The 15,877-nt window shown below is 33.1% G+C and overlaps 1 protein-coding gene across 1 annotated transcript in view; it reads right to left on the minus strand.

The window, feature by feature from the left end:
* Positions 1–1,542: 1,542 nt before the first annotated feature.
* HUNK (hormonally up-regulated Neu-associated kinase) overlaps positions 1,543–15,877 on the minus strand; it is a 132,878-nt gene continuing 118,543 nt past the window's right edge. The window contains exons 9-10 of the mRNA XM_051984976.1: positions 7,708–7,885; positions 1,543–3,936 (exon numbers count right to left, since the gene is read on the minus strand). Of these exons, the coding sequence (XP_051840936.1) occupies positions 3,269–3,936; positions 7,708–7,885 (846 nt within the window). The 3' untranslated portion in view covers positions 1,543–3,268. The remainder of the gene's footprint in view (positions 3,937–7,707; positions 7,886–15,877) is intronic.

Below are 15,877 nucleotides of genomic sequence, written 5' to 3' on the forward strand. Positions count from 1 at the left end.
GTTCATATGGGTTATATTTATAGGTATTTGCCATTATTAGAAATAAAAACTAATTTTGTATTTGTAAAAATTCCTTTTGATCCAGAGTCTGTCAAAAGCATGTTAACTATACCTCTCAGTTTCATGTCACCTGAAAATTTAAGGAGTATGTTAGTAAGACTCACATGAGGGAGAAGAAAGTAAGTTATACTTTTTTTATACTATTTATTACTGTCTGGTTGCCAGAAATAAGGGGAAAGATAGGAGATGTTATGTTTCAGTAATCTAATAAATCAGTAAGATGCCAAATATTACCAATGCACAACCTTAACTATGATTTTTTTATCCTCTTATTCAATTAAATTCAGAAAGCATGTTAAATGTTATATTTCCCTTCATATATATGTACTCTCCAATCAATTTAACTTAATTGCAGATCCTTGTAAACAACACTCATTCTCCCACCTCCATGCTTTTGCACACGCTATCTTGGACCTGCATGTACTCACCTACATTTTTTACAACCTTTAATTTCCTTCTAGACTCAGAGGGCTTTTGTGATTTCCCCAGATATTTGTATTCTTCCCATATAATTTAGTACTTATTTTCTCTATTTCCTGTATTATCCAAAAACTTGTATCTCTACAGTAGAATGTAAATTCTTCGAAGGGGAACAATATCTTAATCCTCACTTTCCCCCTCTTCCCATATTGTTTTAGGGATTATTTACCTGTTTACTAAAAGAAAATGAGGTTCTGACTTGTTTTCAGTAGAGTACTCACAGATGAGATTCTGGTTCACAATTACATTATTCAATAGGTAAAGAACTTTCCCTGAGCCTGTGACCCATCTCTCCAAGTTATCCAACACCTATGTTAAGCTAATCACATTTGTGTTCCAACTTTGCTCATTTTCCTTGGATTACCAATTGTTTTTTCCTATGTGTCAGGGTCCATTCATGATTCAATGTAGCAGCAAGTAAAATCAATGGCTAAGAAGAGAAAACAACTAAAGTATGGAGTTTAAGCTGGAAATAATCAGATGCAGTGAAGACTAGATACAGTCTAGACAAAAATTCTCAATGCACACAGCTTTAGTTCAATTTTTAAAAATCCTTAGCAAATCTGTGTGGGGGAAGAGAACTAAAAACCTGTTCTTTTCCCCTTTCTCTTTTCTTTTCTTCCCCTCCATCCACAACCCCCATCCTCAGTCAACAGCAGTACTTAAAGGAGACAATGCATTTAAATATGGCATATGCCTGGTAAATTTGTTTTCACAGTTCATAACAGACAACTTTATTCTAGAATGTGCTACCTTCGTTGGCAGGCCAGAAATAACACTGCTATGGAGATTCATTCATAGCCTTCTGGCTATAAGAATTCCATTTTAATGCTCCTTTTGAGGGAACCAACTGCAAATGTCTGAGAAACATCTTGGAATGTCCCAACCTAGCTTGTTAGAAGATGGGTGTGTCAGAACACATAAGTGCAGGAGATTAACTCTATTCCCCACCCACCCAATCCTCAACCCTTGCAAAAAACACACATGTAACATTGGTAGACATAGGCTAAAAAATGGACTGTATGCCAGATACTTTACAAATTTTGTTTGATCTCACAATAATTCCAGGAGGAACACAATGATCTTTATTCCCATTTTACAACTGAGGAAACAGACACAAATATGTTAAATGACTCGATCAGGGTCACACAACTCTTTAAGAGTTAAGGCCAGATTTGAACTCAGAGTCTTTCTGATCATTTATTACATATTGCACCACCCAGTTGCCCAGCCAAGAGAAGACTCTTGCATGGCTTACAACTGATTTCGTCTTCTTTAAGATGACTGCTAAGAATCTCTTCCATTCCTAAGACTATGATAACCTCCACTAACCTTTTAAAAGTTCCCAATGAAACCATGAGCTTAAGAGAATCATTTTTTGACTTACCAAATGACTTCATTTGTGTTCAGTATCTCATAATGAAAATTTCCTTTGTGAAAGAATGATTTGCTATTTTGGAAGCTAAGTTAGGGAGAAGATCAGTGAATAGTGATAGTGAATAGAGATAGGAATACGCAAAAAAAAAATGGACTAACAATGAAAAGTAAAAAATACACATAAAAGCAGATAAAATTTCAAAAAAGGACACAAATGGGGCATTTTTTTTTTTTACCACTATTATGTTCAACTTAAAACAAAAATCATAAAAACAGAAGTTTACAGTTACATATAGAGTCCTCTTCTGTTCTTTGTCTATGTTTGCTGACAATAATTTTGTTTTTTTAAAAATTTAAAGGAAAGAGAAATGATTTGCCCATTAACTAATTTCAAGTAGAAATGAGAGGAAGCTCAAACACCTCTGACCAAACAACAGTCACAGAAACCTTGGCAAAACCTTGCTCCAGAGAGCAGAGTTCCTGTCTTCTTTTTCATCTTAATTCTTGAAATTCAGTTTGTTCTCAGTCCAAAAGCCCTTTCTCCTTTGGGGAGATGGCTCTGTCTTGTGTCTGTGGCTCAACAGTGCATCAGGGTTGCCTGTATCTCTTAATTTTGATAGTCTTTATCAATAAACTGGAGCAATGAACACTAGTTCTTATCTTACTAGAGCATGCCATGATTATCTTAATGGATTCACTCCATTGCAAAAGCTTTTGTGAATCAAACTTTTCTGCCAACTGAATGCTCTTTTGATATAATTGTTTTACACATAATTAGGATATAGTAGAATGAAAAGATTCCACTCAGAAACACATAGATGTTGGCATTGTTTACATAACATAAAATTAAGGAGAAAACTAGCAATATCTGGTTAATTTGACACACACATAGACTGTCAACACACGAAAATTCTTATTCCCAAAAGGGATCCCAGTAATGAAGAGAGAAGATTGAATGATCTAAATTGGTAATTATTTATATCAAATTCCCCCCACTCCCACCAAATATATATTACACATATATACACACATGTGTATACATATATATGTATGTGCACATACATATGTGTGTATACACATAAATATGTATACTTTTCTGACATTCAGGGAAATAGGTTTCACTGTACAGGCTTCAAAGACTAATGAACTTCAGCTATAAAGTTGTGTTTCGTTTTTTAAACACAAAATATATGAAGAACTTATCTATCTCTTATATCATAAAATAAGCCTGTGAAAGAAAAGATTCCTCAGACATAACACTCTGGCAGATATATGGAGCTGTATAACAATACTTTCCCTTTGTGGTGAAACTTCCAAATCCTAAGAGATGCTAGAATTCTGATGACCTAAATTAACATTGGCCTTTCACATTGTCATTGGTATCAAATGAAATGTTTCCTGGATTAATCTGATGTAGTGGAGGCAGCCGGGCCTCCAAAGGCTTGTCAGTGGAAGACTGAATAGTCTGATTTCTCTTTCTCAACATTTGTCCAACTCCCATCATAGGAAATCTGCCTCTACTTTTCACACAATTTGGACTCCCCAGAGGATGTGTAGTGCCATTAGGAGGAACTGCTGGAGGAGAACACATACCCTCTTCCCTTGAAGGGCTATTTTTTTCTTCATAGGCAAAAGAGACTGGAATAGAATGAGTGGGAACTTTGCTAGGGGAGATGCTCCCCAATGGTAAGACTGGGGACAATGTCCTCTCATTAGAGTTTCTTCGTAAAATGTTCACTGGTGAACTCAAAATCCTATAATGATGAGTTGGAGAGAGCAGTTCTATTTGGTCCTCTCTATCAACAGATTCAAAGGATCGCACAACATCTAGGATTAAATGAGCTTCTTTTGACTGCATCCCCATGCTTGCAGATTCTTGCTGATGAAGCTCTTGCTTCTTCATAATTCTTGGGGTCCTGGGATGCTGAATTTCAAGATATTCCAAGGAACAGGATGCAATACACCCAGTTTTGGCTCCTATAGCAGTTTCATGGAAGGGGCTAAGGCCACGAAATGAATCTGCAATCAAAAAAAATCAAATTGCTGAAAAAACCATTAAGTATCTTGTATAGCTTTTCTGATATCAATAGGAAAACAGGAAAAGAAGAAATGGAGTAACTGATTTTTAAATATATATATATTTAGGTAGGTTAGGAAATAAAAATGAACGTTTTTCACATATCAAGTCCAGAAAAATATAATTACATAAAAAACCATGAATGTTACATATTTTTATATACACACAAACCTTTTAAGACATATAGCATATCAATCATAACAATTATATATTATTGCAAAAAATAATGTCGATAGAAACTTTACCTTATATAGAATATGCCTGTGCTTTTCTGGGGTCTCCATCTGAACTTCTTTCTGATCTCTTTTGCATATTTTAAAAATATTTGTGTACTGCTCTATCCTTTTTTTCTTTGTCTTATTAGCAACCCTCCCAAATAAAAGGATTCTCTTTAACAAATAATTATAGTTGGGCAAAACAAATTTACATTGCACCTACACTCTATTATCTCTATTATCTAAAAGGTAGAAGATATACTTCCATCACTGGTCTTTTGTAATTATGATTATAAATCATTTATATACCAATAAAGTTGTTTTAAAAATCCTTTTTTTTTTTTTGCTAGCATTTATTGGACAAAGTAATTTTTAATGATTTCCTTTTATTTCCTCTTAGATCTATTATAAGTTCTCTTTCATCATTTTTTATAGTAACCATTTGATTTTTCTGATTGTACATGTATAACCTATATTATATTGTTTGTTGACCTGGGGAGAGGGGAGGTAAGGAAGGGAGGGAGAAAAATTTTGGAACTCAAAATCTTACAAAAATAAGTGTTGAAAACCATCTTTACAAATAAGTAGAAAAATTAAATACTATTGAAAAAAAGCAAATTGTTTTTTCTTTCTTTTTTTAAAAAATTAGGTTAGCAAATGGTATGTCTATTAGTTAAAAAAAATGTAGCTCTCAATATTATTTACAATGGAAGAGGTTTTTAATTTTGCTTCCAATTTTGTTTATCTCTTTGATTTTCAGAATTTCTACTTCGGTGGCAATCTAATTTTTTTTTTTATTTGTATGACAGAATGCAAAAATATCTCTTTACAAAAGAAAATGGGGGGGAAGCACATGTGAAAATAAAATTCTACATCATTCATTTTCTCTCTAGGTAACAAACATTCTTCTCAAAAAGGTCCTCCAAATAAAGATGAAAACATTCTCATCAGAGAAGCACTCTCTATATTCTTTACTTCTTTTTTCCTCCTAGCTTTTCTCCAATATTCCCTTTATCAGACTCATTTCTTTTCTCTAAATCAAAATTCCAATACATATACTCTTTAAAATAAAGGGAGTGGGAGGAAGAACAGGTGGGCCTGCCTTCATTCACCTTTCAGCTCCAAAGATGATTTCTCAGATTTCAAAATCACCCACTCCCTCCAACTTGCTAAGTAGCTTTATCCCCATCTCCCAGATTGGGTGCTTTTCAGTTTCTTTTTTGTGTGTAGTCTTCCTCCTATATTCCATTAGAATATAAATTCCATGAGGACAGGAAATATTTTTCTTTTTGTTTTTATTTGTTATCTCCAGCACTGAACTTCAGGAAAAACATACAAGACTGAAATTTTGAAGAATCTTAATCTGCTCCTTTCTTATTTAGCTATATTTAAATAAAATTAAACATGAAAAGAATTAAAAACCTGATTAGCGTTTTAGAAAGGCTGAATATAATGATTCTCTGGCAATTACTGAATGGGAATTAAAAGGAACATACATATTTCTAAGATCTGCATAGCAATCAATCTAAATAAATGTAGAAAAATCAAACATATCCATTCTTTATTATAATACAAAATCATAATCAATAAGATATTTAAAGAAAAGAAAAAGACCTAATTGGAGGCAAAAAAAAGTCTCAGAATCAGAAAACAAATTATAGATATGATAGAAATGTTCATCAAAGAAAATATAATGAACATTAAGAAACCTGTGAGATTAAACCAAAGCAGTTTTAAGGGGGGAAATTATATCTCACAACATATTAATCAACAAGAGAGAAACTAAAAAAGCCACATAAAAATGTTTTGATGAATAAATAAAATTTTGAAAATTTTAAAGGGACTAACAAAGTAGAAAAACCTTTAACTTTTTGACTTTAAAAAAAATAATATCAAATCACTAATATAAAAATGTATAAAAGGAGAAACCACAACTAACAATGAGGATATAAAAGAATTTAGACATCATTTTGCTTAATTACCTGCCAATAAAATGGATAACAACTTAACAAATTACTTACAAATTTATATAAAATACCCAAATAAGACATAAAATTGCTTTAATTTTGAAGTTATCACTCATTTCTTGGAATTTTTAAACAAAAGTTGATTCTGGAATTGTGATACGTCAGAATTGTATTTGACTAACCAGTCATTTCTTTTATAATCAAATCCCACTTCCAGCATTTAAGATTTCTTTTATAATGGAAAATGAGGTGAGATAATTCTTGTTTTCAAGTAGAATTATGAATGAGTAGAAAACCAGCAAGGTAACTTGATGCAGTGGTACTCCCAAGTACTGTGTGATTTTGACTTTCACTTCACTGGGATCCAGCAAAAGGAAAGTGTTAAAAGCTTTAACTATTAAGCTCTAACAAAGAAACAAAACAAGCACACCAAATACAGTCTATTATGTTCCAGGCATCCTGGCATAGCAAATTTTTGCATATTTGTTTTAAATCTTTTAAATTTCTATTACTGAAATTAAAGTGTTCTTTATCCCACCCAGAGATAAACCATTAAACATTAGATGTGAGAAACTTTTGTGTAACTGAAAACCACCTATTTGTCACATTTCTCTCTCTACTATGATTTCAAAAGAGAAAATGAAACTTAGATTGCATGCCTTAATAGAAAGCTAATAGACTAGAAGTACAGAATCAGACATACATTCTCAGATATAGCTAATATGTTGATTTGTTTAGTTTAACTATACACATTTGGTATAAAGGAGGCCTTTCCTTTGGAAGGGAATAGAAAGAAAAGTAGGTAGTTGTGACATAAAAAAAGTATTAATAAAGTATTTTAAAAACTAAAAATAAACAAAAAGAATGAGATAAAAGTAAAATAGTATTTTTAAAACAAGCTTAAAGTGGCATATAAATCATTAATATTTAATTATTGTCAAATTCCTAGTTTGTAATTTGTCTCAGAAAAGAAAGAATTGCTTTTAATTAAAAAAAAATTAGATTTCAAGTTTAATTTGCAACGATGCATTTCTATTTTTTTTCCTACCATATTGTAGGTATAAATGGCTTATTTTAATGGCCCAGTGTAGGCAGCTGCCTAAGTGGTGTGATATAGGAGTGATTTAGGGGCCCTGGCAAATCTCCCAGCTGAAAAATATCTCCTTTGTAGACCAATCTCCCTGTTCCCAACACCCCATGTTCATTCCTGCCTCTTTGCTTTTGCTCATGCTGTTTTTTTTTACTTAAGGTCCTCCTCCCTAATCTTTCAAGTTCTGCCTCCCCATAAAGCCTCTAACTTCTCCAGCCCACACAGATATCTCTCTTCTTTGACCTTCTGTTGTGCATATAATTGGCAACACAGTTAGATACGTACTTGTTCTCTATTCTATGTGCCTTAACCTTGTCTCTTCAATAATACGTAAACTGTGAGGGTGAGAACTATATATTATACTTCTATATCTTAATAGGACCAAGGATTACACTGGCCATATGGAAAGCACTGAATAAAAGCAATTTGCTTTTGACTAACCTTTTTCCAGGAAACTAGGTTTGGTAGTTTTCTGGTCCTTTCTGGCTTTGGTGTTTTGCATCTGTGTGATGAGACAAGCAGATGGCTGTTTGTATGAACTCAAGTTCTTATCTAATGTTTTTGGAAATGGTCGATGAAGAAAATCCCCTTTCTTCTCTTGCTCTTTAAGCTTTTTGTCCTTTAAATAAAGAAAGAGAAAAACACATACAGAAAATCAATTTGACTCCTCTTTAAAACAGAAACAAATAAGAAAGGTTGGACTATCTAAGCATCACACTAAGGGCTGTATTTAAAGAAAGAAAAAGAAATCAAGTTAATCCAGGGAATTAAATGTCCCTTGAAATTTTGCTATCCTGTACTCCCAGGATTTGAAGATTTCTGGATACTCTGATGTTTCAAGAATTCCATCCAAAGGCAAGGTCATTCTTGTGAAGTCATTTATTCTGGGTCATTCTGATTTAAATAAGGACATGTAAATCTAGGCTATCACAAATTTACCATCTGCCTTTAAAATGACACCCTGAGATTTTGCTTATAGCAATTTCTCTGCAAGGGAAGCACTAAATTTAAAAGCTTCTAATTTATTTTAAAACAACATGCATTTAGGAAAATCAAGGAAGTGAACAGCAGAATTATGACTACAAATTAGTTGCTCTGTAAGATCCTGGATAGGAGCTAAGTAACACAGTGGATAGAATGCCAGGTGTAGAGTTAGGAAGATTTGAGTTCAAATCCAGATACTTGCTGTGTGTGCACTCTGGGCAAGTCATTTAACCTTATTTGCCTCAAGTTTTCTCATTTATAAAATAAGCTAGAGAAGAAAATGGTAAAGTATTCCAATATTTTTGTCAAGAAAACCTCAAATGGAGCCATGAAGAATTGAACATGATTGAAACAACAGAACAAGAAGATAATAGATATTAGAGTTTGGTTTGGGTAGAAAGACTAGACCTTTCTATTATTAGAGGCATATAATTGAGTTATCTAATCCTATATATAAGTGGGCACATGTACATTTACTTTTTAATTTATGAATTTCTAATCCCATGTTCAGAACCATTCTTTAGGGGATCCTATGTACTTCTAATAAAGTTTTGCTATGAAGAACAAAGTTTGATAGATCCCTCCCAAATTGTACCTGTTTTATTTAATTGGGTTTGACTTCAGGCATCATCTATCACCTTCTTCCAGCAGCAGTCGGCCCTTAGCACAGTGACTGCTAAATAGTAGATATTTAAGTATTTATTGACTGACTGCCCTTTCCACACTGAATTCTTTCACTTTGTCAGAGACTGGAGATTTTACCTGGGTGGTTTTTTTTTGGCCAGCAGTAAGCTGTTTATAAGCAAATGTCATATTGTTTTTGCTATAGTGATTAAGCAAAACCAGTGAATTTAAATCACCTTAACAAAATTCAAGTATCGAGTGTTTTCATCTTTCAAATATCATAGCAAGTCATCTTTTTACAATTAGTTTTATTTAACCTTTAAGTTAAAATACAAGCTTCTTTTCTTCACGTTTCTAGATACTTTTAGAGAATCTAGTTATTAATAAAATATTTTAATCTTAGAATACATGTAAACATTCATTTTTGTAAGATTTTTACTTCAATTTTTTTTCTCCTTCCCTCCTCCTAAAGACAAAAAGCAATCTGACATAGGTTATTCGTGTATAATCATTTGCAAGACATTTCCATATTAGTCATGTTTGTGAAAGAAAAATCGGAACAAAAGGAAAAAACCACAAGAGAAAAAAGCAAACCAAAAAATTGGTGAGAATAGTATGCTTCAATCCACATTCAATCTCCATAGTTCTCGCCCTGGATGTGGATGACATTTTCTATCCCAAGTCTGTTGTAATTATCTTGAATCACTGCAGTGTTGAGAAGAACCAAGTTCATCACATTGGTCATCACATAATCTTATTGTTGCTGTGTACAATGTTCTCTTGGTTCTACTCATTTCACTTAGCATCAGTTCATTTAAGTCTTTCCAGGCTTTTCTGAAATCAGCCTGCTCATCATTTCTTTATAGAATAATAATATTCCTTTACCTTCAAGAACTTTAACTTTATTCAACCATTCCCTAACAGATGGGCATCCACTCAATTTCCAATTCCTTGCCACCACAAAAAGAGCTGAACAGTTTTGCACATGTGGTTCCTTACCCCTCTTTTATGATCTCTTTGGAATACAGACCCCAGTAAAGATACTGCTGGATCAAAGTGTATGTACAATTTTATAGTCCATTGGGCATAGTTCCAAATTGCTCTCCAGAATTATGGATAAATTCATAACTCCACCAACAATGCATTAGTGCCTTGGTTTTCCCACATCCCTTCCAACATTTATCATGATCTTTTCCGTACATTGTAGCCAATCTGATAGGTATGTGGTGGTACCTCAGAGTTGTTTTAATTTGCAATTCTCTAATCAATAATGATTTAGAACATTTTCTCATATGGTTATAAATGGCTTTAATTTCTTCATCAAAAGTTATTTGTTCATTGGTGAATTAGCAATTGGTAAATGACTTGTATTCTTTTAAATTTGACTCAGTTACAGGTGAGAGTTGAGAGACAGGTAGATACCAAGTAAATGATCAATTCTGAAAAGAGCTCAGCAAGCCCTCACACCCAAAGTATTAGTCCTCTCTGAAGATCCTACACACCCCTTTCCAAGAGTAAGAGGACCACAGATTCCTTGATTCCTCAGTAAGAAATTGAACGCTTTATCCCATTAGCAAATCACTCAACCTGAGACCTACTCTGAATAGACTGTTACACATATTAATGTGAATAAAGATTATTGTTAATGGAAACTGAACTGAATTGAAATTACCTGAAGTTGTGTGTATATGTGTGTGTGTGGGGGGGAGGGGGAGTATTAATAGTATTAAGAGGAAATATTTTTCCTGCCCTTAAAATTCTTTTTATAATATTTAAACTTGTGGGTAGCCATATACCTAACCTCACAAAAGGGAGAAAAAGGGGATTCTGATTTTTATATTTTTGCCTAAAGTTCAAAAACACTTATGACTGATTTTATAGATACTGTTCAAAAGCTTTTAAAGAAAATAATCTCGTATATTTTCATAATTCCTTCCTAATAAAAATTTCAAAGCACTTTGAAAATAATTGGAGTTTTATTATTCCTATTTTTATGTGAAGTGATTTCAAGAAAAATATGGTAATTAGCTCAAATAAAGTCATCCAACAGTAGAGAAAACAAAACTGAATGGAGACTAAATGCAATGCCCATCCTCCATATTCCAATAGATGGTGACTATGAGTGTGGAATATGACATACAACATTAGTGTTGATTTTGCTCTGCTACAGGGAGAAATAATAACAACTAATATCTAAAGAAAACTTAAAAATTTTCAAAGCACATAGATTATTTCAGATGGTCCTCACAATGGGTTTTCAAGGGATTAGAGACAACTTGGTAAAATGCAAAGTGCCAGATTTAGTTTTAAATCTTGGCACAAATACTATGTGACTAAGTCATTTGAACTTTCAGGGTCTCAGTTACTCGATAGCCCTTAAAGATCTACTTTTATGATACATAAATATCTACTACAATTACAGTTATCTTTATCATACAAGTCAAGAAACTGAAACTTTTAGAGTTTATGTAACTTGTACATAGTCTCAAAGAAAGGGAGCAGTAGAGGCACTATTTTGGGGGGTTTTGATCTCCTTATCTTCCTGGCAGTCCTCAGATTGGGATGATCTCTAAAACCAATCTGCACAAAATCTTTAATTTGTTCCATTTCCCCAAAATTGCACATTGTATCTCTCCTTTGGCAACATGCCTTTTGTTCTGATATGAAAAGTTAACAATGCTGCTTGATGTGGGGGAAAAAAAGAAATGGAAGTCAAGATTCTTGTTCCCCAGAAGGTTTACCATTCGTGACCCTAAAATGCATGGTTAGGAGGAAGAGGTAGGGCCTTCCAAAAAAATATAACTTTGGGGGTGAGGTCATAGAAAATGTCTGATGGTAGTCATGGCATTATCTTTGAATATTTACATGAAGCCCAAATATAGAGGGACAAAACCAGAGATAGGGCCTACTGCAAGATACTTTTTTTTCATTTCCATTAAGCTGCTCAACACCCTTCCCCTCCCCAAAATGATCCTTCCTATCTTTCAAGGTGTCTCAAGTCAAAGCCAAAATAGATTAAAGCATCACTTCTCAGTCTTGGTTCTGTCCCCCTTCTGTGGATATACTTGCATGTCCTTTGAGGAAAAATGACAAAGAAAAACCTCTCATTTTTGCTTTACAAGGTCTATTTTTGGCCTTTTCTGAAAAGGCCAGCATGTTTATAAAAGGCTTTTAGTTCTTCTCATTTTTTATATTTCACTGAAAAGTAGATCAAATCTTCCCTATGCATTTGTGAACATTAAAATAATCAATACCAATTTCAGGGACTTGCTTTTAAAAAAAAGTCAGTCCAAATAATAAGAATAAAAATACCCAACATGGAACTAAAATGGAGAAAAAAATTGGGGAAGGGGAGGTAGGGAATGAGGTGACAAATTCACCTTATCTCAAAATGTTTTGATTATACAGTATTTTTTTTTTGACATATTCAGAATTTAACTGCATTCCTCCACTAGATCCCCCAAATGATCATTAAACTTTCAGAATTTCAAAAATGAAAAGGCAAAAGCCCAATAGCAAAGATAGATCTGACTATTTAAAATGTGTAATAGGCTATCAAAAAAAGATAAAATTTTCTAAGGAAAGAAAATAGTAATTTATAAAGGAAAGATTCAAGTCTAAATAGAGACCAAAATGATTTGCCTAGGAATAATCTTATATCATATAATCATATATGTAGAAAAATGTTTTAGACAAACATTTCTGGAAAGAAAATGAGTGCCCATAAATTGGAGAATAACAATGTACACATGTATACAGTTGCTTACTTGGAACTATATCAATCATGGCACAGGAAAAGCTTATGTTCAGCAAAGGTGCTTATGTTAATGTAGAAACATTTACCATTGATTTAGATTTTGTAGAATTTAGAGCTAAAAGGAACTTCAGGGAACATCTAGTCCTACACTTTCATTTTAGATGTGAGAAGAACTAAGGTATACATATTGGATAATATAGGTAGTAAGTGGCAGAGCTAGGACTGAAATCCAGCTTTGTTGAATTCCCTTACCATTTGCCAATCCTCTACTAAATGCAATAAAATCTTGTGTCAGTCTTTAATTCTATTTATAGTTCTCAAATTTACATCGTGCCCAGGTTGTTTCCTAAGTTACTTACAGTAAACCTCCAAATCTACATAACTTAATTGGTTCATTTAAGCTTTTTCTTCTTATAACACTTAACAAATAACCAATTTCCTCCTTCTTCTTACATAGTCACTTCATTTTGCAGGAGAAAGTTCTGTTTATAAAAACTTAATCCATAATGCACTGAATGACATTAAAGGATCATAGGCATTTCTTGTACTAGATGGGCCCAAGGGCTTGGAGAGGGCAGAAACAGTCTCTTCTGTATCCTAGCTTGCCTCAATCCATGCATATTAGATAGTGGTAAAATCCTGAAGATGGTGACAACTGTGATGAGGAGAGAAGAAATCGGCTATCTCAGATTTCTTCCAGACTGCAGAGGTTATTTTCTCACTCTGAGTTGGTGTTTTTTGTTTGTTTGGTTTTTTTAATCCCTGGACTGCCAATTTCATAAAGAAAAGTCAGTGGGGAGTTTTTTTTTCCTCTTCTTTTTAGAGGCTGATTTTCATAACAAAATAGCTAATAAACACAATTATGGGTGATTTAATAGGCAGTCCTATAGAAAAAAACTAGCTTATGATTATTAATCTAGCTTGGGAACACTTGATAAAAGATATTTTTTACTTGGGCAGAAAGACCTTATGCTTAGCCACTTTAATGAGAAGGCTTTATGTAAACAGTATTATAAATATAACATATTTATATATTATATATAACATAATAAATATAAATATAACAATCATCAATAAAGATCAAAATATGAGATGGCTTTACATTACTTTTCAAAGGACTTAAGTGTTGGAATGCTAATTGTGGGAAAACTTTAAATTAAGTGGAAGAGTAATACTGAATACTCTTTTGCACAGAGTGGGATCTGGACCTTGAGGCTTTGGGGATTTGCAAACATTTATGAGCTCAGAAGTGTACAGAGATTTACTGGGTTTACTGAAACAAATTCTAATCCAATTATCTAAGTTATCTGCGCATTTATATAGTATTATATATAAGGGTTACCTATGTTTGTATGTAATTTCCTTACTAGACTTTACAATTTCAGGAAGGAACAGAATAGTTCTCAACCGAACACTATGTGATTTAAGGTCTTTTGTTCAGGTGTCCAGAATAATCTTTCAGAAGTAAGCATTTTTAGCTACTACAGTGTTGATTTAAGAAGCTGCTGCTTCTCTTGATCCCAAACTCTGTTTGTTAACTACTTTCTTTTATAACAGAAATTCTTAACTTGGGGTTAGTAGGTGCTTAATACATGTTTATTCCCTTCTCCTCCCCCATGAAATTGAAAACACCCCCATCCACCCCCCACATACATATGTATTGATAAAATTCTTTGTAAACCTGTACATTTTATTTAAAAGATTTTAAAATGTTATTATAAAAGAGACCCATAACACAAAGAAGGGCCAAAAATTCTGTCTCAGAAGTGTTCATTAAGAAATTATCCTCTTGCTTTGAGTGTGGGATTCATAGACTATTCAGTTTTCATTTTTTTCTTCATAATTTTGGTACTTTCTGCCACCCACAACTAGAGAGAAAACTATGGAGACTGAATTTGTATCAAAGCATAGTATTTTCATCATTGTTGTGTTTGTTTTGTTTTTTTCCCCTTTTGATCTTATTATTATTATTATTTTGCACAGCATGACAAATATGGAAATAGGTTTAGAAGAATTGCACATTTAACCTATGTTGAATTGCTTGCTGTCTTGGGGAGGGGGCGGGGACACAAGGCTTTGCAAAAATTAATGTTGAAAACTGTCTTTGCTTGTATTTGGAAAAAAACAAAATATTATTAAATTTTCCTTTGGTACTTTCCACTATAAATCTTCTGATCTTAAATGTTTCAAGTGAGTTCCAGGATAGCACTATAGAGATATAATCACTGTGATCTACTAATGGATTTTGCAGAGTTCAAGGTTGGCAACTGGGAGTGTCAAGCTCATTTTCACTTTGAGCTTTTGAGTTTGAGATGCTAATGAATGGATGAAAATGCATTTTGTTAAGGGATTAGTATGTGGTAAGAAAGGAATATTGAGATAGGGATACAGGTGATTAGTAAGGTAAGACCAAGTTTAAAGCTAGATATGTACATACTTGGCATATATCTGCAAAGAGATGATACTTATTATCATGGAAGCGGTTAAGATTACCAAGGGGAAAAGTATAGATAGAGCAGAGAAAGTGGTTTAGGAGATAGGAGGTATTGAACTTTCAAAGGAAACTGAGAAATAACCAAGAAGGAAAGGAAGGAAACCGAGAAAGTACATCACCATAAAAGACAAGATAGATGAGAGTATCTAGAAAGGAGCAGTGACTGACAGCAGCAAAACTAGCCAAAAAAAAAAAAAAAGCCAACCTTCTAATGTTTTACCTTAAAATGTGCACTTAATAATTATCATTATCACATTGCCTTGTATAGAGAAGCCTTACCTCTTGGCTATATTTTATATTTTACAAATAGAACTAAAACTGTCTTTTTTTTCCTTTTTTATATCAAGATCAAATCAAAATAAGTTTGGGCTGAGTTGAGGGAAAGTTTTAAATGAACATTGCCTCTACAAGGGTCACTACTGTTTAGAAGATTTTTTCTGAGAATAAATAAAAGTCATTAGATTCAAATTAATTTAATTTAATACAGGTGCAGTTATTTGAAATTTGTAATCCATCTCCATTGATTCAATCTTTGGCTTTTAAGCCAAAAAAGGGTGGGAGTGGGGGGTGGATTTGGGTATGGAGAGGAAAATAATAAAGCCTTGAAATTATAAGGCTCTGATCTCTGGATTTAATTTTCTTTTTCTTCATCTCAGCTCTTCAAAAGGAAAGAAAAAAAGAATGAGAACATGAAGAACAAAATGGCAATTGACCATATTTGATGAATAGAAAGCATTTTTATGAGCATCCAG

This window comes from Antechinus flavipes, chromosome 3 (genome assembly GCF_016432865.1).
Source record: "Antechinus flavipes isolate AdamAnt ecotype Samford, QLD, Australia chromosome 3, AdamAnt_v2, whole genome shotgun sequence".
In the NCBI taxonomy this organism is placed as follows: Eukaryota; Metazoa; Chordata; class Mammalia; order Dasyuromorphia; family Dasyuridae; genus Antechinus; species Antechinus flavipes.